Raw genomic sequence first — 23,638 nt, 5'->3', positions numbered from 1 at the left:
TGAGAAATCAAGATAGTTGGAGAGTTAACAGTATATTTATTGGGGTGCATCTACACTGTAGAATGAATGCACTTTGGTCCCACTTGTAACTTCCATGGCTCAATGCTATGGAAACTTGGGAGTTGTATTTTTAACAAGGCCTTTAGCCATCTCTGCCGAAGAGTGCAGGTACTCATCAAACTACAATTCCCAGGATTCCATAGCATTAAACCATGGCAATTAAAGTGGTGTCAATCTGCATTCACTTTTAAGCACAGATACACCCTTGGTCTGTGACTGTAATAAACAACATTCAGTATGAGGTAACTATTTTGACGCATTCCCCTGCTAGTGGTGTATCTGCAATAGAATGGTGCAAGATTGTAGTAATTTTTTTGTCTCAAGTGGTATTGCTATGTATTTAGGAGTACTATCCCAATTCTAGTTGTATCATCCTGAAAGATGAAATGTTGAAAGCCCTGTCCTATGTAAGAAAAGAAAATCATCGTGGCAGCAAGTTGGACTATGATCGTGCAATTATTATTCCTCCTTTGCAGAATGTATCTTTCTACAAAGGCTAGACCTCCAAACACTGGAGATATTGTAGATTCCTGCATTGGGCAAGTGGATGGATGATGAAATTTAAGGCAAGTTCTTGTCTCAAATAGAGATGACCACAAAATATCAGAGACAAAACAAAGCAGCATGTATTCATCATGATATGGAGAGTTCCTATTGAGCAATATTTATTCATTTTCCTCAAATATTACAATGAATTTGGATTATCTTATTGGTCAGGTATGCCTTATCCTGAATTCCTAAATTGCTGAGGTATTGGCACATTTGCTTTCTGATACTTCAATATCACAAACTTTGTTTCATACACAAAATTATTAGAAAAATAGTCAGCTCTCTGATATTCACTGAGTTTAGGAGTACAGTTCTCCCATGAAAACAAAAACTTCCAAATAGGGAAGGATTTTTTTTTATACTTAAGAGGGTGCCTTTCTTGGAATTTCTAGGTATTCTAGCATGGCGATATAGTTGAAATCCTCTGGAAGCTGGCCATAGGATTGTATTGCTGGATATATTCTATTTAGAGCCTCTGCTGGAGAACCATACTCATTTAGAGAATAAGGAGAAATTGCACATCCTTCTACAGGGTTCAAATAAAAACTCTATTTTAAAACTGACCCTTTTTATGCAAAAAGCGCTGGCCATCCGTGAGAAGATGGAAGCGGACAGCTGTGATATTAATGCCAATAACAAAATCCAAATTTAAAATTTACTGTGGACAAGCCACTAGTTTTACTTACCCTTGCCCCCGCTTAAACCTTACTTTAAGGAAATAATTAATTTTAAATTTAATCTTTTTATTCTGTATTTGCACAACTACCTAGGAGTGGGTTGGTAGGCTAGTAGGCCGGGATGCTTTATATACATGGTTTTACATGGTTTTACTGTATGTATGGGTAAGTGTGTACATTTTGTATGTTTCACATGTTTTGATATGGTCAAAATTGACTAATCAATAAAGAGTTGTTGTTGTTGTATTGCTGGATATAGAGATTCCTATAGAGGTGTTCTCTCTAGAAATCACTGGGTCCTCCAGCATTTGTTGTTGTTGTTTATTTGTTCAGATGCTTCCGACTCTTAATGACTTCATGGACCAGCCCACACTAGAGCTCCCTGTTAGCCGTGGCCACCCCCAACTTCTTCAAGTTCACGCCAGTCACTTCAAGGATACCATCCATCCATCTTGCCCTTGGTCGGCCTCTCTTCCTTTTTCCTTCCATTTTCCCCAGCATCATGATCTTCTCCAAGCTTTCCTGTCTTCTCATCATGTTGCTAAAGTACTTCATCTTTGTCTCTAATATCCTTCCCTCCAGTGAGCAGCCGGGCATTATTTCCTGGAGGATGGACTGGTTGGATCTTCTTGCGGTCCAAGGCACGCTCAGGATTTTCCTCCAGCATCAGAGTTCAAAAGCATCTATCTTCTTTCACTCAGCCTTCCTTATGGTCCAGCTTTCACATCCATAGAGTACTATGGGGAATACCATGGCTTTGATTATGCGGACCTTCGTTGCCAGTGTGATGTCTTTACTCTTCACTATTTTATCAAGATTGGTCATTGCTCTCCTCCCAAGAAGTAGACGTCTTCTGATTTCCTAGCTGTAGTCTGCATCTGCAGTAATCTGTACACCTAGAAACACAGTCTTCTCCCTCTATTTCTCCCTCTATTTGTCAGTGATCGATCAGTTTGGTTATCATAATCTTGGTTTTCTTGATGTTTAACTGCAACCCAGCTTTTGCACTTGCTTTTTCACCTTGGTTATAAGGCTCCTCAGCTCCTCCTTGCTTTCAGCCATCAGTGGTATCATCTGCATATCTAAGGTTTTTAATGTTTCTTCTAGCAATTTCAACTCCAGCCTTGGATTCATCAAGTCCCGCACATTGTATGATGGGTTCTGCATACAAGTGGAATAGGTAGGGGGAGAGGATACAGCCCTGCCGTATGCCTTTCCCCATCTTGAACCAGTCTGTTGTTTTGTGGTCTGGAGGTCCTAGAGATTGCTAGAGAGAATATTTTAAATCAAATCAGCAAATAACCAAATGCACAAAAGTCCAAACCACAAATGTGAAGGGACAACTATATTGTGCATAAACACATCTTCAGGAAATGTGTGTAAGGCGTTTATGGCACATCCATTAATTTTGTAGTTAGACTTGAGTCTCCTCTCCAAGATGTGTCATTATGTATGCAGATACAGATATCGCAAAATCTTAAACAGTTCTGTTCCCAAGCATTTTGGATAAAGGATACTCAACTTATATTCTTGCTTTTGAAAGAACCCAACAGAGGGGAAAATGAAGAGGGGTGAAAATAGATTATACCACAACTGAAATGTGTGGGTTTTGGAAAAGCCCAGACAGAAAAAAGGACTGCGGTGTGGGGGCATCCCATCTCGTGATCAGTCCAAGAGAAGCTTATTTACCAATATCAATGTGGTTTCCTTTTTTCTCAGTGAAAAAGGGGAAGACGTACGGGCCAATTGGATGCTTTGCTTCTGCCCTGAAACTGAGTAGTAAATATCACCAGGGAGAGAGGGTTTTGCCCCAGAAACTAAGTTGTTTCAAACCGATAAATGAAGTTAGAATTGCATTAATGTGGAAGATTTTGGATTTTCTGAAAATGAAACCCGCTCCATATAAAAGGACCATCAAAATGGACCATGAAGCCAGAGACATTCTTTTTGGACAGGCAAACGGAAACCTCACTAATCAGAGATCCTCAAGAACATGCGTCTGTGTGGTAAGAAAAGAGCTAATATTTACCATCTTTATCATTCTAGGGTTCCCCGTTTTTTGGAGTGTTTGTTCGGACACTATGGATTCAACAACAAAAAAGATGCCAAATTTAGGCATTGTATATGAAGGGTCACATTTTATGGTATTATTGAAGGACATCATGGTGTTGTGATTTGCCCAGTAGATACAACTCTGGAGATGAGGGTTTGTATCTCCCACTCTGCCATGAATCTCACTGGTGACCTTGGGCAGGTCACACTTTCTCAGCCTCAAAGGAAGACAATGGCAAACCTCTTCTGAACAAATATTGCCAGGAAAACTCTGTGATAGGGTTGATAGAGGCCAGAGAGGACTTGAAGGCATGCAATAACCACAAAAGGACAGCCTTAATATTATGCCTTGTGAATGACTGCATCACTTTGAGAAAGCTAAACACGCTTAGTCTGCTGGCTTCATTGAGGTAACTAATGAATGGTCTTATGAGGAAGGCAAACCATACACTCCAACTGTCCAACTTGGCAGGGTCAATCTGGATTCATACTGGATTTGTTTTCAACATGTCCTAGTTTCTTTCTCCTCCTCCCACTTTCCCCCTTACCTTACTTTGCTTCAGTCGATGCAAGCCAAGTTCAAAGTGCAAAAGTAGTTTGCATTAAATCAACTAAAAGAGGGGAGAGAAAAGGAGGGAGTGAAAAGGAGGGGCAAAGTTTGGCCTTATCAGCTGTCTCAAGATGCCACAGCCTCTTGCTTTGCCATCTTGAATCTACTTACTTATTTACTTAGGCAATCCCTCGTTGTCCAAGTATGATGGCCTTGTGTGGTGTCATGGCGGTGTATACATAGGTGACTGTTGGGCCCTATTCTTGACCCGCATGTTCTTCCGCAGTGAGGGATTCGGTTTCCAGGTGGAAGCCGGTCCCAGTCAGGGTTGGCTTGATGTGCCTTCCTCTTGGCATGTGTTTCCCTTTTGCCCTCCATTTGTGCCTCTTCAAATTCCACAGCACTGTTGGTCACAGCTGACCTCCAGTTAGAGTGCTCAAGGGCCAGGGCTTCCCAGTTCTCTCTCGGTATCTATGCCACAGTTTTTAAGGTTAGCTTTAAGCCCATCTTTAAATCTCTTTTCCTGTCCACCAACCTTCCATTTTCCGTTCTTGAGTTGGGAGTATAGTAACTGCTTTGGGAGATGGTGATCGGGTATTCGGACAATGTGGCCAGTCCAGCAGAGTTGATGGCACTGGAGCATCACTTCACTGCTGGTGGTCTTTGCTTCTTCGAGCACACTGACATTTGTCTGCCTGTCTTCCCAAGAGATTTGCAGGATTTTTCGGATGCAAAGCTGATGGAATCGTTCCAGGAGTTTGGTGTGACGTCTGTAGACAGTCCACGTTTCACAGGCGTATAACAGGGTTGGGAGGACAATTGCTTTATAAACAAGCACCTTGACTATAGTCTGATGTTGTTCAGCTTGCAAGTCCAGTTTTTCATTTGTGAAATGCTGGCGGTACGCAAGGCTCTTTAGTTGATAATACAGTAGAGTCTCACTTATCCAAGCCTTGCTTATCCAAGCCTCTGGATTATCCAAGCCATTTTTGTAGTCAATGTTTTCAATATATCACAATATTTTGGTGTTAAATTAGTAAATACAGTAATTACAACATAACATTACTGTGTATTGAACTACTTTTTCTGACAAATTTGTTGTATAACATGATGTTTTGGTGCTTAATTTGTAAAATCATAACCAGATTTGATGTTTAATAGGCTTTTCCTTAATCCCTCCTTATTATCCAAGATATTCGCTTATCCAAGCTTCTGCCGGCCCGTTTAGCTTGGATAAGTGAGACTCTACTGTATTATTTTTTTCACTTCATCCGGAGTTTTGGAGTGAGGTGCCATCTCTACGCGGATGACACCCAACTTTACTACTCTTTTCCACCTAAATCCAAGGAAGCCCCTCGGATTCTGGACCAGTGCCTGGCCGCTGTGTTGGCCTGGATGAGGGTGAACAAGCTGAGACTTAATCCTGACAAGACAGAGGTCCTCCAAGTCAGTCGTATGTCTGATCGGGGTATTGGGTGACGACCTGTGCTTGACGGGGTTGCACTCCCCCTGAAGGCGCAGGTCCGCAGCTTGGGGGTCCTCCTGAATTCGGGGCTGACGCTTGAGGCCCAGGTGTCGGCCGTGGCCGGGAGGGCCTTTGCAAAATTAAAACTTGTGCACCAGCTGCGACCATACCTCGAGAAGTCTGATCTGACTACGGTGGTCCACGCCTTAGTTACCTCTAGACTGGATTATTGCAATGCGCTCTACGTGGGGCTGCCTTTGAAGACGGCCCGGAAATTGCAATTAGTTCAGTGCTCGGCAGCCAGGCTTCTAACAGGAGCAAACTACAGGGCGCGTTCTACGCCTTTGTTTAAGGAGCTCCATTGGCTGCCGTTTGTTTTCCGGGGTCAATTCAAGGTGCAGGTTATTACCTACAAAGCCCTAAACGGTTTGGGACCCACCTACCTTAGAGACCGCATCTCCCCCTATGAACCTGCACGATCTCTTCGCTCTTCGGGGGAGGCCCTCCTCTCGCTCCCACCGCCTTCGCAGTTGCGGCTGGTGGGGACGAGAGAGAGGGCCTTCTCCGCTGTGGCCCCCCGCCTCTGGAACTCACTCCCGAGGGAGATTAGACAGGCCCCCACCCTCCTTGCCTTTCGAAAAAGCCTTAAAACCTGGCTTTTCCAGAGGGCCTTCGACGACTAATTTTTGGGGGTTGATTTGTCTGCCCATTTAATTTAATTAGAGAGTGTTCTGCCATGATTATTGATACCTTGCTGAGTACTTCTGCCACGAAGCTACAGAAGCCCTCTATTTCAGCCTAGAACTGTTTTATCTCCTTGTTTTTAACATGTGATGTATGTATTGATTGTATGACTGCTTTTCATGTTTGATTTTACAATGTGTAATTTGTCACTGTTTTTATTATTGTTGTGAACCGCCCTGAGTCCCCTCGGGGAGATGGGGCGGGATATAAGAATAAATTTATTATTATAAATTTATTATTCCTTCAAAATGCGGTAAGCAGGCATCATTGCATTTGGATTAATGCCCCTGGCTAGGTCTATTGAATGGAGCCATGCACAAAAACTGGCTCTGGGAAGAAGGCAAGTGTCTTTCTATATCATTTGGAGTTTCAGTGATGACTAGGTGGGGTATAATTAATAAAAATTAAAGCAAGTTATAGAATGTTTATTATTTAGTGCTTGGAAACATTAGTGGTGATCTGGAGGTAGATGTAGAGCAGAGTGGAGGGTGAGCCCTGGCATCATAATGGCTGGAAGGAAAAGAGGATGTTATCTAAGTAAATACAAGGGACACCCTAGAGCAGGCATGGGCAAACTTTGGCCCTCCACGTGTTTTGGCCTTCAACTCCCACAATTCCTAACAGCCTACCAGGGTCAATGCAATCAAAAAGTTTCAGAAAAAAAATCAGCCTATGTTTTATAGATTATAACAAAGCTTTAGATTGTGCAGGTCATGAACTATGGATTGCTTCTCAAGAAATGAGTGTGCCCCAACTTTTGTGTGTCCTGATGCTGCATAACCTGTATTCAGGACAAGACGTTACTGTAAGGACAGAGAATAGATATATGAAATGGTTTCTGACTGACAAAGGATCTGGCAAGTCTGCATTTAATTTTGTATGCTGGACATATCATATACAAAGCATTATTTGACTTGTAGGTAGTAGGCTTGAAAACTGGAGCTGGGAACAGGGAACATCAGCTATTGGAGATAATGCTAATGGAAGCATTCTATTAGCAGATAATAGCAAAGACTTGGAACAATTGTGGAAGAAAGTACAAAGTTAAGCATTAATAAAACAAAAATAATAACATTAAGTAAATGATGGAAGACTGAAATAGTAAAAGTTTGTTCATACCTTGGATTAGTCATTAATCAGAATGGAGATAAAAGTCAAGAAACTGGAATGAAGCTGCTAAGGAACTAAATACAATCCTGAAGTGTAAAGATGTTTTCCATGTGTTGTCGAAGGCTTTTGTGGCCGGAATCACTGGGTTGCTGTGAGTTTTCCAGACTGTATGGCCATGTTCCAGAAGAATTCTCTCTTGATGTTTCTCCCACATCTATGGCAGGCAACCTCAAAGGTTGTGAGGTATATTGGAAACTAATCAAGTGAGGTTTATATATGTGTCGAAGGTCCAGGGTGGGAGAAAGAACTTGTCTGTTGGAGGCAAGTGTGAATGTTGCAATTAATCACCTTGATTAACATTGAAAAGCCTTGCAGCTTCAAAGACTGGCTGCTTCCTGCCTGGGGGAATCCTTTGTTGGGAGGTATTAGTTGGCCCTGATTGTTTCATGTCTAGAATTCTGTTTTCAAAGTGAATGTAGAGCAAAGTGAAGGGTGATCTTCTACAGATATATAAACCTCACTTGACTAGTTTCCAACAGACCTCACAACCTCTGAGGATGCCTGCCATAGATGTGGGCGAAACATCAGGAGAGAATGCTTCTGAAACATGGCCATACGACCCAGAAAATTCATAGCAACACAATGAATATTCAAATTGGGATTATCAATGCCATTGCATTTCCAGTTTTGGATGGTTATAAAAGCTTAAGTAAAGAAAACTGACAGGAGAAAATTAAACTTATTCGAAAAGTGATACTGAAGAAGAGTTGTATAGATATTGTGCACTGCCAAAAAGATAAATGAATGGGTCCAAGAGCAAATCGGATTTGAACTTTCACTAAAAGTCAAAATATCTAAGCTGTGACTGTGAACTTTGGCCATAACATCAGAAGACATGATTCCCTGGAAAAGCAATAATGCTTGGTAAAGTAGAAGGCAGTAAGAAAAGGTAAAGACTGCATTACAGGAGGATAGACAAGTCAAGAAAGCCATGGCTGCCTTGAGTCTGCTAGACCTGAAAAGAGTTGATGAAATAAGGGGGACTTGGAGGTCTTTCATTTATAGGACTACCATAAGTCGAAGTTGACTTGATGGTATTCAATAACTCATTACAACCCTTCCATGGACAAATTTTATGCTGCACTTTGCCCATCCAAGCTGTGAGAAATACACAACAATGTTATGTTTATGCTGAGAACCATTCTCTCGTGGCACAAGGGGTGCGGTGGTGCCATGGGTTAACCCCTTGTGCTGCTGAACTGCTGACATGAAGGTTGGCTGAATTGCTGATCTAAAGGTTGGTAATTCGAATCCGCCAGACAGTGTGAGCACTCGTCTGTCAGCTCTAGCTCCTGCCAACCTAGCAGTTCAAAAACATGTAAATGTGAGTAGATAAATAGGCACCGCTATGGCGGGAAAAAGCAAAGAGATGCTCCAAGCAATCTTGCCGGCTATACAACCAGGAGGTGACAATGCAGGCTCCTTGGGTTGCAAATGGAGAAAAGCACCTCCCCAGAACCAGAAATGAGCACCGCCTCCAGAAGCCAGAAATGAAAGGCGAAGCCTTTGCCTTTGTTTGTGTTTGTGTGTCTTCATTGTATATGACTGCAAAGGCATTGAATGTTTGCCTATGTATGTAAATGCTGTAATCCACTCTGAGTCCTCTAAGGGAGAAGGGCTGAATATATATAAAGCGTATTATTATTATTATTATTATTATTATTATTATTATTATTATTATTATTATTAGTGAATAACTAGTCCATGAGCAATTGCTGAACTTCATGGCAGAAGAAATGTTACGAACCCATTCGTTCCAAAACTGTCTCCATCACTCTGGCCACTTCATAGTTCTCACCTCTCAGATCTCTGGCTTGTAGGTTGTCTTTGTGTATGTTGTTTTCATGGCAATATTACTCTGCTTTGGAGATGATGAAACCCTGGCCTTTTTATATCCCAAATGCAGTTTTCTTTCACTGTAAAGCAAAACTCCAGAAAAAAATTAAAATGCCTTTGCATGGTATTATTATCTCAACAAAAGTCCCCTCAAGTGGGTTTCCCCATTACAGATTGGGGGAAATGTGTTGAGTCAAGTCAACTTTATTTATAACCCGTCCCATCTCCTCGTGGGGACTCGGACAATTGTGTGCTGGTCTGCATGTCAAAACTAGGAAACCTTGTATTCTACTAAGGAACTCTGTGCTCCCTTTCTCTCACATTGAGACAGTTGTATAATTTTTTATTCTTGACTTACATAGCTTCCACTATTTCAAAGGTGAAAACCGGGCGCATATAGCCAAGCAACATCAGTATGTTCTCAGCAAGTGATTTTGATAAAGAAGAACACACAAGCTAGGAGGGGCTGCAGCAGTTTGCTTTTGCTTCAGCCTACAGAGTAGGAAAAAAAATCCCACCCTAATATTCCCCCACCATCTCCAGGTTAATTGAGTGCAAAAGTGCACTTTGAATCCCGTTTACAGTAATCGTGTTTTTCCCCTCCCTGTCCTTGCTGAGTTGAGTACAAATGATTTGTGCACTTTGAATCTAGTTTACAGCAGCTGAAGGGGAAAATTGATAGAGAAAGAGAACATTTTAAAAGCAGTTGACAAATTGGAATAGTGGAGAATTAAATGAGACCACCTCTGCCAAACTGGGACATTTGGAGGTTATGGGCTTTAGTTGTGCTACTGGGGCTAGATGGTGTGTATTGATACCCACTTATTTCAGAATATGGGAAGCCAGGCTCTACAGATGATTGCATTGGAAATCTATACTATTTGAGGGACCATTTGGCTGCCTCAGGTCCTAGATGCATGTCCCAAAGTCCTCCTTTAATAGTAGAACATCCTCATGCCAGCTGGGCCCTTCCTAGCTCAGTATACTTGTGCCAGCTCAACAGGTAACTTGACAGCTTTGAGGCTTTTGTCAAATGACAATAAAGTTTCTCCCTTCTCATGACTATCTGGATCTCTTTCTAGGTGCAGCCTTCCTCCTTCAGATTCTCTTCAGTGTTGACCTCCTTGTGGCAGCTGTCCCGGTTGGGCTCCGTGGGGAGAAGGCGTCAGGGCTCAAGAGCAGCTCAGAATGGAGAGCAAACCTTCAGAAAGAATTGGGCAGCAGCTTAAAGCTCTCAAGGCAACTTCTCTGTAAAACAAGAAACCTTAAACATCTCTATGTAAGTTGATTTTTTAAATGTACTCCATACACAGTGAAACTGGTCTTTGGGATAGCAATGAACTGATTTCTGAAAGGAAAAGAATAAATAAATGACAGCTTTTTATAAATTTATTAGTTCTCTAACCAAAGACCGAGTTAATAAAAAGGGGAGGCGAGGAACATGGGAAGCTTTTGCCACATAAAAGATAAAAAGAAAATCTTGTGTTTGCGTTTGGAAAATTCTGGATTGATTAGAATGTGAAAATTGAACTTGGCTGTGTTGTAATTTTCTGAACCTGCTACTAATGTTGGAGAGTGGTCCCTGGTCAAGTGGTCCCTGGTCAACAAAAAGGTTGGGAACCACTGGTTTAGATAATCATTAATAAGCTAAAACATATATCCTATATGCTCATATTTAAATCTATACATTTTAGTCAAAAATTCAATTATGTTTTTCTGCATAGTAGATGGTTGGTCTGGATAATAATAATAATAATAATAATAATAATAATAATAATAATAATAACTTTATTTTTATACCCCGCCCCATCTCCCCGAAGGGACTCAGGGCGGCTTACATGGGGCCTAGCCTGATAAAACAATCAAATATCAATGATACAACAATAAAACAATTATACCAATAAAACCTCAATTATCAGTAAAACAATCGATAAAATCGACATGAAGCATACAATATTAAAACAGGAGACTAATTCAGAAAACCCAGTACAGAATGTGCCGGAATGGGGAAGCAGCAAAACAAGCAAGAATATGTTGTCGAAGGCTTTCATGGCCGGGATCACAGGGTGGTTGTATGTTTTCCGGGCTGTCTGGCCATGTTCCAGAATCATTCTCTCCTGACGTTTTGCCCACCTCTATGGCAGGCATCCTCAGAGGTTGTGAGGTCTGTTGGAAGGAAGAATCTCATTCCTTTCTCTGAAAAGCTTAGACCAGGGGTCCCCAAACTAAGGCCCGGGAGCCGGATGCGGCCCTTCAAGGTCATTTACCTGGCCCGCAACCTCAGTTTTATAATATGTTTTTATATCAGTTTTAATAAGATAATATATTGTATATACATATAATATTGATAAAAATATTATAATGTTATATAAAATAATAATAATAATAATAATAATAATAATACCATATAATACTATTAATTATAGGTTATATATTACATATAGTATTACAGTATAGTGGTATAGTTCAATATAGTAATGTATAATGCTAATATTGTGCTATGCTAATAATATAATGTATTGTATGTACATACAGCTGCTTTGAGTCCCCTTCGGGGTGAGAAGGGTGGGATATAAATGTAGTAAATACATGTAGTAAATAAATAAATAATTTTAGATTTAGGCACATAACAACAACAACAATGATATAATGATATATAATATATAATATATAATATTATACTATACTAATATTATAATACATTATAACACATAACCCTTGTGGTCTCTATGATTCTATGAAACCCAAAAATTTGTGCAAACTTATTCGCTGCTCAGTGTGAATACTGTTGCTTACCCTACCTTAACCATTCCCTTCTCTGAGTAGAATGGTGAAAGTCAAGAGCAACAGTTAAGAGCAACAGAAGAACCTAAAAGAAGCACCATTCCTTCTACTCCCTCTGCTATGGTGCCACTTCTGGGCTGGGAAATGGTAGAGTTAGCAGCCAAGGTGCCCCTCTGTGGCACCCTATCTATGAAATGACCCTCAACTTCTCTGCAGATCAAAATCCATAATTTTTGCCCCTAAACCTGCCCTCAACTTATACATGGATTCATACATGAGTCTATACAGTAGTTCTTGTCACTCTTCCTAAAGCACAGTTATAACTGTTGGTGGAAAAAATGGCAACTCTTCTTGAAGTCACATTACTTTCTCTTCTTTCAGCAATCCGAACGTCTGCCTGGAGCCCACCTCTTTCTTATACCTCACTCTCGGCGGCTTCCCTCACCCAACCTTAATCTGTCTACGTGGCTAGCTCTTCCGGTAAGAATATTGATTCCTTTATTTGAAACTATTACAACTACCCTTTCATTAAGGAAGCAAAAATACTGGGAAGAAATGATACCCAAAGTCAAGCCTATGAAAAGCACCACCAATCAGATCATGAGCTAAAAGTCACTGGCAAAACTTTTAAATGCTATTAAAAACCAAAGGACAGTAGTAGGAAACTAGCTCCTGATGTTGGAAAAAATATTCTAAGTTATCAAGCTAGGCAAGCTGATAAATTATTTGGATCTCTATACAAATATGTCGGAGCCCCGGTGGCGAAGTGCGTTAAAGCACTGAGCTGCTGAACTTGCAGACCGAAAGGTCGCAGGTTCAAATCCCGGGAGCGGCTTAAGCGCCTGCTGTTAGCTCCAGCTTCTGCCAACCTAGCAGTTCGAAAACATGCAAATGTGAGTAGATCAATAGGTACCGCTCCGGCGGGAAGGTAACGGCGCTCCATGCAGTCATGCCAGCCACATGACCTTGGAGGTGTCTACGGACAACGCCGGCTCTTCGGCTTAGAAATGGAGATGAGCACCAACCCCCCAGAGTCAGACATGACTGGACCTAATGTCAGGGGAAACCTTTATCTTTACCTTATACAAATATGTCACCATGTAAAAGGCCATTTGATTTAATAACCGGTTGCATAAACCAGGATTTGACCTCTAATATAGAGCATCAGATTTGAATAGGTGCATGTGAGAGTTGGTGGTCTTTCAGAAATCCTGGTCCATTTCAACAGGAATGGAGAAACATGGCCCATGGGTCATATGCAGCTGTCTGGGTCTGTTTTATTTCTATTTCCATGAACGTGAAAGAAGGCAAGATATGGAGGATATTCTGGGTAGGTTTGGTTTCTAGCCCTGAGATTTATTTTTCCAGGATGCCAAGCGCTTGTCCCACATGGCTGAGGGGCTCTCCTTCTATCAGACTTTGGTACAGCAGCTCAGGGATCATGAAGCCACCAAAGAAGATTTCAGACTTCTTTCCCAGCTTGAAGATCTCCGCTGTAATCTCCGAGACTTAAGTCATCACGTAAGCTATCAGGTGCGTCTACCTGCCCTTGAGATCAGAGATGGGACAAGAGGTATCCATTGCTTCTAGCAGCATGTCACCTATGTCCATTTCTCTCCATAGATTTCACGTTGGGAGCTGCCATTTGAAAACCACCTTGAGCCAGCTCTCCAGCCTCCTCAGATCCTTCAGCATCAGAATCAGTGGAGCAACCGGCAAGAAGTGTACCTCGTCCTGCGATATCTGGAGAATTTCCTGTGTCGTGTCACAAGAGATTTTGTGATGCTCAGAGCTAGACTGGTGAAGGGAACTTTCCTTTCCAGAGGTCCCCGAACTCCCAGTTCCCATTCGATCTCATCTTAACGTCCTGTTGTAGAGAATGTTAGCATGCTGGCATGCAGGCTGCTAAAGCTTCTTGTCTACTAATTTAAGAACAGTGTTTATTTATGAATGTTATATTGCTTATCTGGAATATCTAATTTATATGTATTTATTTTTTCTACCTAAATATGTATTTTTAATTTATTTTGTAAATAAAATGGAGCAGAAAAACACCATCACTGTTTTCATGTCCTTAATAATTGTTCTTTCAGTTTTAATGACTGAATGTAACTTGTGTGTGTAAAAGAGAAAGGGAAAGCAAAGAGAAAGGTGATGTGCTTTCCGGGAATCTTTGTTATGTTTTCAGAAAATGCTTATCAAGCTTGCTGCTCTAGAGAACTGATTCTGGTTTGGGAACCTTGGACTTAAATCAGTGGAAGTGATGATAGTGTTTGGAAAACAATTCTGAAGGGGTTGCCACAGTTCAGTGGCAGAACAGGAGCCTTCAGTGACGTAATGGGTTAAACCCTTGTGCTGGTAAGACTGCTGACCAACAGGTGGCGGTTCAAATCGGGGGAAAGTGGGTGAGCTCCCTCTGTCAGCTTCAGCTTCCCATGCGGGGACATGAGAGAAGCTTCCCACAAGGATGGTAAAACATCAAAACATCCGGGCGTCCCCTGGGCAACATCCTTGCAGACAGTCAATTCAAAAAAAGTGGCAGAACAAATGCTTAATAAGCAGACAATCATAGGTTCAGCCTCTATCATCTCTATTTACATAGGATAACTTTTTTAAAACTTCATTTTTATAATAATTTAACCAAATTGCATTTTTTAAATTTTCAGACTAAGAAAAATATTTTTAGAGGAAAAATCTGGATGTAGGTTAACTCCAAACTGACAGATTTGAACATCTTGCTTATTCTCACTCTTAAATATTGACACCATTTTAGTATTGAGTAACTTTATTTCTCTGAGAAGCTGCTCATCTTTAAATGACAGGCAGATAGGTAAATAGACAATAATGTGTGTATGTGTTCTAAAGCAGTTAAAGTACAGAATGTTTTTATAAACCTTCAAATTGTTTCCAACTGATAAGACAAACTTATCACAGGATTTTTTTTTTGGCAAGATTTGTTTGCCTTGCTTTCCTCTGAGGCTAAGAGGGTATCACTTGGCCAAAGTCACCCCATGGGTTTCTATGATCGAATGGAGATTTGAATCCTGATCATCTAGTTCAGTACTCAAACCACTGCAGCGTTTTGTGTAATGATTTTTATAAGATTCCCACCTTTTCATGTTGAAACTGCTTTGCTCTTTATGGTTGTGTAACACTATAACAAGCAACTTTCACTGACATTGTCTCTCTATGCAGGAATTTCACACTTGTTAGAGATAATAAAAAGGATTCCTCAACCTAGGTATCATTTGGGGCAAAGAAAGTTTAATGCTCACAGACTTTCCCCAGGTAAACATTCTCTCCTAACTGCACAAATTGATGAAAGATCAATAGTAGTGGAAAAATTTATGGCAAGATGGTTGCATGTCATGAATAATTCCTGATAAGCTTCCAGGCAATAGGAACTGGTGGCTTCCATGTCTATTATTATTATTATTATTATTATTATTATTAGTAGTAGTAGTAGTAGTAGTAGTAGTATTTATATCCCACTTCTTGTCTTTCAAGGGAGACTCAAAGCATCTTTGAGCTAGGCAGTGAATCCATTCCAGATTTTAGTGCAAACTTTAAATAAACTATGCATATTCCTCAAACAGATTCAGTACTTTGTATAATTATGCTAGTTTAAAATTCAGACTAAAATTGACTCATTGTCCCATTTAACACGTCAGCCACCCACTACCATTGCTTCCAGTAACACAACTAGACAAACATTCTTTGGTTTTTTATCCATTTATTTAAAAGTTTTCAGCCAAAACTTTACAAAAAAGGAGGACAAAGTGCAATGGTTTTGAAAAGCTGACTATTTAAGATCTGAATGCCCTTGAAAATTCATAGCCCACATCAGAAAAAGAAGCCATTTTTTTAAAAAGAAGTTAAATAGACACAAACAAAACAGAGAATACTGAAATAAAATTACGAATCAAAAGTCTGGGAGAATAAGGTTGGCTTCATCAAGTTCCAAAAAGGAAGCCAAGCTGGCATGAGCCCAGTGTTTCTGAGAACGGCATTAACATTTGGGTAACCACCATCGCTGAAAAGACCTTTGTTTTGTTCACCATCTTATTTTCATTTGAAGTTGATGGTTGATCCAGAGCTTAAGTGCAGATTGTAATGAATTGAGGAAGACAAGTTGGAACAATTGTTACTATATTACAAAACTAAGATGTCAACTGACCAGCCAAAAGATGGCTTGGCTATTGGTTAACACTTGGGACTTTCAGCAGTAATTTGAGATATAGAAATGAGGACACACCTCTTTCTGCACTGTGAAAATTAATATAAATGTACAGTAATGTCTACATTTTAAGACATTGTTAATGCACTGCTACAGAGGTCAGCTGATGGGGTGACAATCCCATGCAAACACATAAGATATATACATTTGTACAATCCGACTGTTTATCAACAAGAAGTTGGTCACACAAGCCTCAGACTATGAAGCAATAGATAGGCAAATAAGGGACCAGTATGCTTCAGTGAGTAAAAAAAAATGATATTGTGAAGCAAATGAAGAATTCCCAGCATCACATATGCTTTTTAAAGTGATGATGCTGGTAGAAAGCAAAACAGTAGCTGGGGCAGATGTGGAAAGCCCCCCAACATTGGTGTTCATGTTGAAGCCATCAAAGAACCCATGCACCATAAATTACATAATGTATGTACTTTTATGACCTGTTTGTTCTCACATTGGCTTCTAGATGTTTTGATCACTGTGGCTTGATCCAGGATGGAGCAGAGTTTATGTGAATTACTTCACACAGCCTTCTGAATCGAGGGGAGGAGCTGTCACTGGGGTTTGCGCAGACGCATCTGTAGTTCAGCCATCATGTTGGGATGCATAGGTCCAAACCTGGGAGGCAGAAAGAATAGCCATAGTGAGACAAAAGTAATAAGACATCATGGATCCCATCTACTACCTATTACTTCTGAATTCCTAATAGTGGTAAAGGTGGTGGGACATTCATACCCAGCGTGCCTCGTGGTTGGTCTGGGAGGTCTGGGTGGTGGTTGTGGTTGGGGTGGAATGTTTATAGGACTGGGTACATCTGTCTGATGTGGAGTGTTCACGGAACTGGTTACATCTGTCTCCTGTGGTAAGTTCTCCATTGATGGCCTTGGTCTTTTCAAGCTGGGTGCCCGTCGAATTGAGCTCTTCCGACGTAGGAGCACTCGTTCCTTCTGGGCACTTGTGTCCAGAGGTGTGACCTACAGAACAGAAGTAAGTTGGATAATGGCCATGTTCTGTCTCCACATATATTCCACTTTCTTTTTTATTATTATGCTTACCTCAGCCTGGAAGGATTGGGGCTCAGGGAGTGGAGCTCTTTCAGCGGAGACACTAGGTAACAAGGATCCCTGCTGCTGCAAGCTCTTCTGCTTTTCTTCTAGCTGTCTCCATTGGTCCCCTGTAATCTTGGCTGGTACTTCTTTGTCAAGACACCAAGTTTCTGCCAGCTTCATTGACTCTTCCTCTTTGTCTTTCTCCAGTACTCTTCCTATGTGCTCCTCATGTTCTTCCCCAGTAGCATGTGCCTCATTTTTCACAGGTTCTTTCTGCTGGTCCCCTTCATTCTCTTCTGCCTCTGGCAGTTTTCCCTGCTGATCTTTGCTGTTATCTGATATTTCCTTTGTCTCCCCATACCGTTCTTGGAAATTCATAGCAGTTTCCCTAAGTTCCCACTGATCAGTTCTCACATCTTGATTTCCTTTTGAGTCCTCTTCATGATCTTTCCCGGTCTTTGCCTCATCTAGCACTCCTTCTTGAATTTCTTTCACTGTGGACAAATCCTGCTGGCTGCATTTACCTGCCTTTACCTCTTCCTGCTCAACCTCCAACTGCTCAACCTCTGCCACGAGATCCATCAGCCCATGCTGAAGTCCTCCAGTCCATACTAGCATTTTTGCCAGCTCCTTCTCTTCTATAACATATTGGGTTCTCTCTGGTGCATCTTGCTGAGTCTCCTTGCTTCTCCAAGTTCCTTCTAGCTCCCTCTCCTGATCCTCTGAGTTTTTTTCTACCTCTTCTACTTCTTCTTTTGATTCCCACTGACAACTTCTCTCCATCTCTTCTTCCATTTCTATGTCCGCCTGCTGGTCAACTTCAATCTCTTCCCCACTTGGTATTGCTTTCTGAATTTCTTCTTCTTTTCCTGCTACTATATCTACCATTCCTTTCCATTCTTCAGCCACTTCTACTTCTTTTACATGATCCCTCTCCACTTCCAAACACTGTTTCTCTACAGTTTTTTCTGTCTCTTCTAGCTTCCCACACTGTGATGCCACAGATGGTGCTGTCCTCTCTAGTCCTACCCGCTGTTCCTCTACAAGTTGTTCCGAGTCCAGTGATATTTGTGGAACCTTGTTGTTAAACAAACTCTCTACCGGCTCCCTTTCCAGAGCCACTGTCGTTTCTCCTGAATCTTCTGCTTCTTCCTTTGACTCCCACTGAGAGCGTCTCTCTACTTCTTCTATCAGCTTCTGCGGGTCTCCTCCAGTCTCTTCCCAACTTGGCATTCCTTTGTGAACTTCTTCTTTCCCTTCTACTGTATCTGTCACAAGCTTCTTTTCCTCAACATCTTTTTCCACTTCTGCTTCTCCATGTAATTCACCTTCCAAGCACTGACTCTCTGCCATTTTGTCTGCCTCTTCCAATTCCCCAGTCTGAAATTCCACAGATGCTGCTGTCCCCTCTAGCCTTGTCCACTGTTCCTCTACAAACTGATCCCAGCCTGGTGACCTTTGCAGAACCTCCTTGTTACACAAAGTCTGCTCCAGCTCACTTTCCTGCTTCGTTTCATTTGTCCCTCTATCCTCTCCTACTTCCCCTTTTGGTTCCCACTGATGGTTTCTTCCCTTCTCTTCTTTCTCTTCAAGCATCTCCTCTTGGCCACTCACTGCCTCTGACTTATCCAGCATACATTCCATAATTACTTCTTCTACTGCCATGCTATTGGGCTCCCGTTGCTCATTTTCCTCTCCTTTTACTTCTCCTTCCTCTATTTTTGCAAGTCCTAACTGCTGGCTTTCAATAATTTTATCCACTTCTTCCTCCATTGCATGTTGCAACCCTCCAAAGCATCCCATCGTCTGAACCAGCTCACTTTGCTGTTTTGTAACAAGCAGGTTCCAATCTAGTGTTCCCTGCTGAACCTCTTTGTTCCTCCAAATGCCCTCTAGCTCTTTCTCCAGAACCACTATTGTTTCTTGTGCTTCCTCTTTTGACTCCCACTGATGACTTCTCTCTTCTTCTAGCACCTTCTGCTGGCCTTCTCCAGTCTCTTCTCCACTTGGTCCTTCATGACCTCCTTCTTTCCTTTCGACCACATTCTCCTTTTCCTCAACCTCCTTTTCCGCTTCTACTTTTCCATGTTTCTTTTCACCTTTCAAGCACTGACTCTCTGCCATTTTGTCTGCCTCTTCCAACTTCCAATGCTGACATTCCACAAATGATGTTGTACTCCCTAGCACTACCTGCTGTTCCTCCAAAAACTGTTCCAAATCTGGTGCCCCTTGTACAACTACTTTGTTCCACAAAGTCTCTCCCCCATCCCTTTCTTGCCTCTTGTTCATTTCTCTTTCCTCTTCTACTTCCCCTTTTGGCTCCCACTGATGGCTTTTCCCCATATTTCCTTCCTTTTCTAGCACTTCTTCCTGGTTTCTCTCACTCTCTGACTCATCCACATTTGCTTCCTGGATTCCTTCTTCCACTGCCATGCTATCTGGCTCCCAGTTCTGATCCTCATCTGCCTCTGCTTCTTCCTTTGCAGATTTCAGTTGCTGGTGGTACTCTGCTATTTGGTTCACTTCCTCCAGTGCCCCTTGTTGAAATATTGTTACCTCCTCTAGCTGAGTCCGGTCTGGTGCTCCTTGCTGAAACTCTTCATTCCATAAAGTTTCTTCCAACTCCCTTTCCAAACCTGCTATAATTCCTCCTATCTCTTCTAATTCCCTCTGATAACTTTTTCCTCCCTCTTCTTCTTCTAGCACCTCCTCTTGGCTTTTCTCATTCTCTGCCTCACTGAGTGTTGATCCCAAAATTTCTTCTTCCACTGCTACCTTTTTTGTTTCCTCTTTTTGGTTCTCTTTAGCTTCTATTTCTTCCAGTTTCTCAGCTTCCAACTGCTGCTCATTTGTCACCTTGGTTGTGTCCTTCCACTCTCCATGCTGAAATCCTTCAGCCCATGCTATCTGTTCTAGTCCTCTTTGCTGCTCCCCTAAAAACTGTGCCCCATTGGACACTCCTTCCTGAGGTTCCTCCTGGGTCCATGAAGCTTTCGGCAGCTGCTTGTCCTGAACCACCTTGATCCCTCCTGTCTCACTTTCTTCATGCTCTTTGCTTCCATCCAGTGGCCAGATTGGTTCCCATTTGTTATCTATCACCTTTTCTTGCACCTCTTGTTGAGATGCCTCCTCTAAGCTGGTTCTTTTTGACTCCCATTCAAGGAGTCCCTCCAGGTCTTTCTTCTGCTTAACCCCAGTCACAATTGCTGTGAGGTTTTCCTGAGTGGCACCAGCTTGGAGCTGACAGAAGTCTGTAAGAGAAACAGAGGGACAAATATAATAGATCTCTCCCCCACCACCACACTCTTTTCATTTGAGCATTGCAGCATCGCTAGTGTTGGTGTCATCCTCATGGACCTCCTCTTGCAGCTAAATTACCAATATTTCTCACAAAATCAATGACTATTTAAAAAACCCCAGCAACAACAAAAACAACAATGTATGCTTGTGGTAGACAAAACTACATGATTCAAAACATAATTGGAATACACTAATGATGACATCTCTGACCAGCGTGAATGTGCATTAGAAGATCCAAAAAGTAAATCAGCCCAGAGTTTCAGTCTTGCAGGTATATTAATACAATACATGTAGACTGAGCTTATGAAAAATAGTCTAACCACAGGGATATATTTATATAAAAGTTAATAAACTCCTGCCAAAATACTGCACAAACATATACAATAATTTTAGTGTCACCCTATATGATAGTGTCACCTGGTGTGGTTTGCAGCTTCCTTGTGACACCACCATCCAAGTCATAATGATATAACTCTCCTCACCTCCTCACAAAACAGCTTTCTTTCCTCTTTATGAAACAAATGTCCCTATTTACTTGAATCTAATGTTCACTTTTTTGGACTAAATTATCTTGCCAAAATTAAGGTGCTCATTAGAGTTGTGTAATACAGTAACCTTAGTGCTGAGCTAAAGCAAAAGGGAAAGCTGTTTCAAGAGCACTTGGGGCTCCTATTTGAGGGCTATCGCCTCTAATTTAATTACTATGATTTAATGCTATGAAATTCTGGGATTTGTAGTTTGGTGCGGCATCAGCATTGTTTGGCAGAGAAGGCTCAAGTTATTGTAAAATTATAGCTCCCATGACTCCATAGCATCGAATCAAGGCAATTAAAGTGGGTCCATTTTACTACATCATAGATACATCCCAAGGTTTTCTTTTTCTCTGGTGGAAGCTTTGGTGTTCTAAATGAAAAAAAAGGCACTTTTTGCCAGAGCACATTACATTCAGCAGGGTTTTGAAAATTGAGGTGTGCATTAGATTCGATAGTGCATTATACTCAAGTAAATGTAGGTATTTACTTATTTTAAAACATTTATATCTCTCCTTTCCTTAAAAGATCAAGGTAGCTATCAAACTGAAACAAAATGTTAACAAGTTTACAGATAAAAATAACAGAACAGAACTAGTAAAGAGATAAAAATCATAACAGAACTAGAAAGACTGAAACCACACAAAACTATCTAAAGTTTGCAGATTATCATTAAAAGCAGCAGCACAGAAAAGTCAACAATCACACAAACAAGCACACCCGCACCCTGTACTGTGTGAATATATATACATTTTCCTTCAACATGAACCATGGTTCTGCAGAACTTAAACTGAGTCATGCATCATCAAGTGTCAGCCCCAAAATCTTATTCACATGGCAGGAATTAATCTCAGAATATGTGAATAACAAAGACGGCACTGTGGAGTAACCTATACTCACAGCTGAACAAGCACAGCAACTTTACACACACTTCAGAACCGGAGATTGCTCACGGAAGGGGAACATTTGGACTGCAAACTAAATTCATGATTGGACTGCAAACTAAATTCAGCTCCTTAGGCCTATGGATACCACAGTCCCTGGTTCCACAGAGACTTATGTCCGAAGTGTCCTGTATTTATTTAGCTTCATTCATACTTGGGTTTTCCTTCAAAAAATCAGGAAGGGAGCCTAGCTGATAAAGAGCGCCTTTCCCTATACACACTATACTTGTGTGCGACAATTCAGTGCGGCATGACAAGAAAAAGAACTTTCTTAGCCACGGTCAGCCTAACTACAGAATGCCTTCCTCTCAGTGGATAGACAACACCAATGTTAATTTATTTCTGGCACCACCAAATCAAAACAATTTTTGGGGTGATATACTTTTTAATTACAAACACATAGTTTTACACTGTTGTAATCTTTTAAGCTCTATGAACTTGTTATCATGTTTGTGTGCCTATAAGTCACCAGTCGTCTTAAGATGACCAAATGAATTTCATAGGGTTTTCTTAGACAAGGAATATTCAGAGTTGGCTTTGATATATGTGTTTATACTTTTTACTGTATATACTCGAGCATAAGCCTAGTTTTTCAGCCCTTTTTTTAAGACTGAAAAAGCCCCCCTCCGCTTATACTCGGGTGAGGGTCCTGGTTGGCTTATATTTGGGTCAGCTTATACTCGAGAATATTTGGTACATTTATTATTTTTCTCTATCATTATTGGTATTATTACATTTATTATTTATCTCTATTATTGTTGCTACTATTACATTTATTTTATTTTATTTTTATTATTATTATTACATTTATTATTTCACTCTGATCTAATTATTATTATTGCATTTATTATTTTACTCTATTTATTATTACTTGTATTATTTTCCTGTATTTATTATTATTATTATTACATGTATTATTTTACTCTATTATTATTCAAAGGATACATAAGCACATTTACATTGAAGAAGATGAGAATAATGATTTGATTAGAGTGGGACAGTCTTATCTTAAATTTGAGCTTTAAGTAAATATTCAAAAACATTTAACCAACTGATGCCTCCATGTAATTTTATTGGTATCTATTTTTATTTCTGAAATTTACCACCCTTGGCTTATACTGGAGTAAATGTTTTCCCAGTTTTTTTGTGGTAAAATTAGATGCCTCGGCTTATATTCGGGTCGGCTTATACTCGCGTATATACGGTAACTTATTTGATTGTTCTAATCTGGAATTGTTTTAAAATGCTTATATTGCAATTCATATCCTTCCCGAAAACACCACAATAAAGAGTAGAATACAAATATTTAAAGAAATAAATACATAATAACAGGGGGGTCTGTTTTGAAACAAACTAGCTAGGAACTCAAACCCCATGGAATTATCCATCACTCCCCACAATATGACTGTGATGCATTCTAGAACTTCCCATCACCTGAGAGCTCCTGCTGAGACTCTTTCTCATATTTGCAGCGTTGTTCTGACAGTCCAGAAACAACCACTGTTGTTTGAGCTTCTTCCCTTTCCTGGATCTCATGATGGGGTGAGGACACCTGAAAAAGACAATTCTTAGTGGAAAAAAAGCTGGAGCATAGATGGGTCTTTCTTACCTTCAACCCTCCAATGCCTACCTCTGTGGTGAGTGGTCTTTCTACGGCTTCCAGATATCCTCCTGGAAGAACATCTCTACAGATA

General features: G+C 40.8%; 3 protein-coding genes across 5 annotated transcripts in view; 2 read left to right on the top strand and 1 right to left on the bottom strand.

The window, feature by feature from the left end:
* The first annotated feature begins 746 nt into the window (after window positions 1–746).
* LOC103280010 (interleukin-27 subunit alpha) lies at window positions 747–14,383 on the top strand. Of its 2 annotated transcripts, XM_008117521.3 has the most exons (5): window positions 747–3,292; window positions 10,186–10,382; window positions 12,269–12,367; window positions 13,256–13,420; window positions 13,511–14,383. In XM_008117521.3, exons 1-5 carry the CDS (start codon window positions 3,280–3,282, stop codon window positions 13,748–13,750), a joined length of 714 nt encoding a protein of 237 aa, XP_008115728.1. In that variant the 5' UTR covers window positions 747–3,279; the 3' UTR covers window positions 13,751–14,383. The 2 variants fall into 2 exon arrangements, with proteins under 2 accessions (XP_008115728.1, XP_008115727.1); XM_008117520.3 differs by lacking the exon at window positions 747–3,292 and having other exon boundaries at window positions 9,004–10,382.
* A 1,217-nt stretch (window positions 14,384–15,600) lies between these two features.
* Window positions 15,601–23,638, bottom strand: part of LOC103280018 (trichohyalin) — a 9,594-nt gene continuing 1,556 nt past the window's right edge. For both annotated transcript variants that reach the window (XM_062957687.1, XM_062957688.1), the window contains exons 4-8: window positions 23,575–23,629; window positions 23,379–23,496; window positions 17,177–20,421; window positions 16,857–17,095; window positions 15,601–16,739 (exon numbers count right to left, since the gene is read on the bottom strand). In XM_062957687.1, the coding sequence (XP_062813757.1) occupies window positions 16,676–16,739; window positions 16,857–17,095; window positions 17,177–20,421; window positions 23,379–23,496; window positions 23,575–23,629 (3,721 nt within the window). In that variant the 3' untranslated portion in view covers window positions 15,601–16,675. The remainder of the gene's footprint in view (window positions 16,740–16,856; window positions 17,096–17,176; window positions 20,422–23,378; window positions 23,497–23,574; window positions 23,630–23,638) is intronic.
* Window positions 23,457–23,638, top strand: part of cln3 (CLN3 lysosomal/endosomal transmembrane protein, battenin) — a 21,289-nt gene continuing 21,107 nt past the window's right edge. The window contains exon 1 of the mRNA XM_062957689.1: window positions 23,457–23,581. The gene's annotated coding sequence lies outside the window, so the exon portion shown is untranslated. The remainder of the gene's footprint in view (window positions 23,582–23,638) is intronic.

The sequence above is a fragment of the Anolis carolinensis genome, chromosome 6 (assembly GCF_035594765.1).
Source record: "Anolis carolinensis isolate JA03-04 chromosome 6, rAnoCar3.1.pri, whole genome shotgun sequence".
Classification (NCBI taxonomy): Eukaryota; Metazoa; Chordata; class Lepidosauria; order Squamata; family Dactyloidae; genus Anolis; species Anolis carolinensis.
Note: the sequence above shows the minus strand (reverse complement) of the source record. Positions and strands in the feature narration are given on the sequence as shown.

Excerpts from the sequence above, each read along its gene's own strand:
- LOC103280010 (XM_008117520.3), top strand. The coding sequence starts at position 10,137 with ATGACAATAAAGTTTCTCCCTTCTCATGACTATCTGGATCTCTTTCTA. Across the intron at positions 12,368-13,255 it reads CTACGTGGCTAGCTCTTCCG|GATGCCAAGCGCTTGTCCCA; the intron begins GTAAGAATATTG and ends TTATTTTTCCAG. Across the intron at positions 13,421-13,510 it reads GTCATCACGTAAGCTATCAG|ATTTCACGTTGGGAGCTGCC; the intron begins GTGCGTCTACCT and ends TTCTCTCCATAG.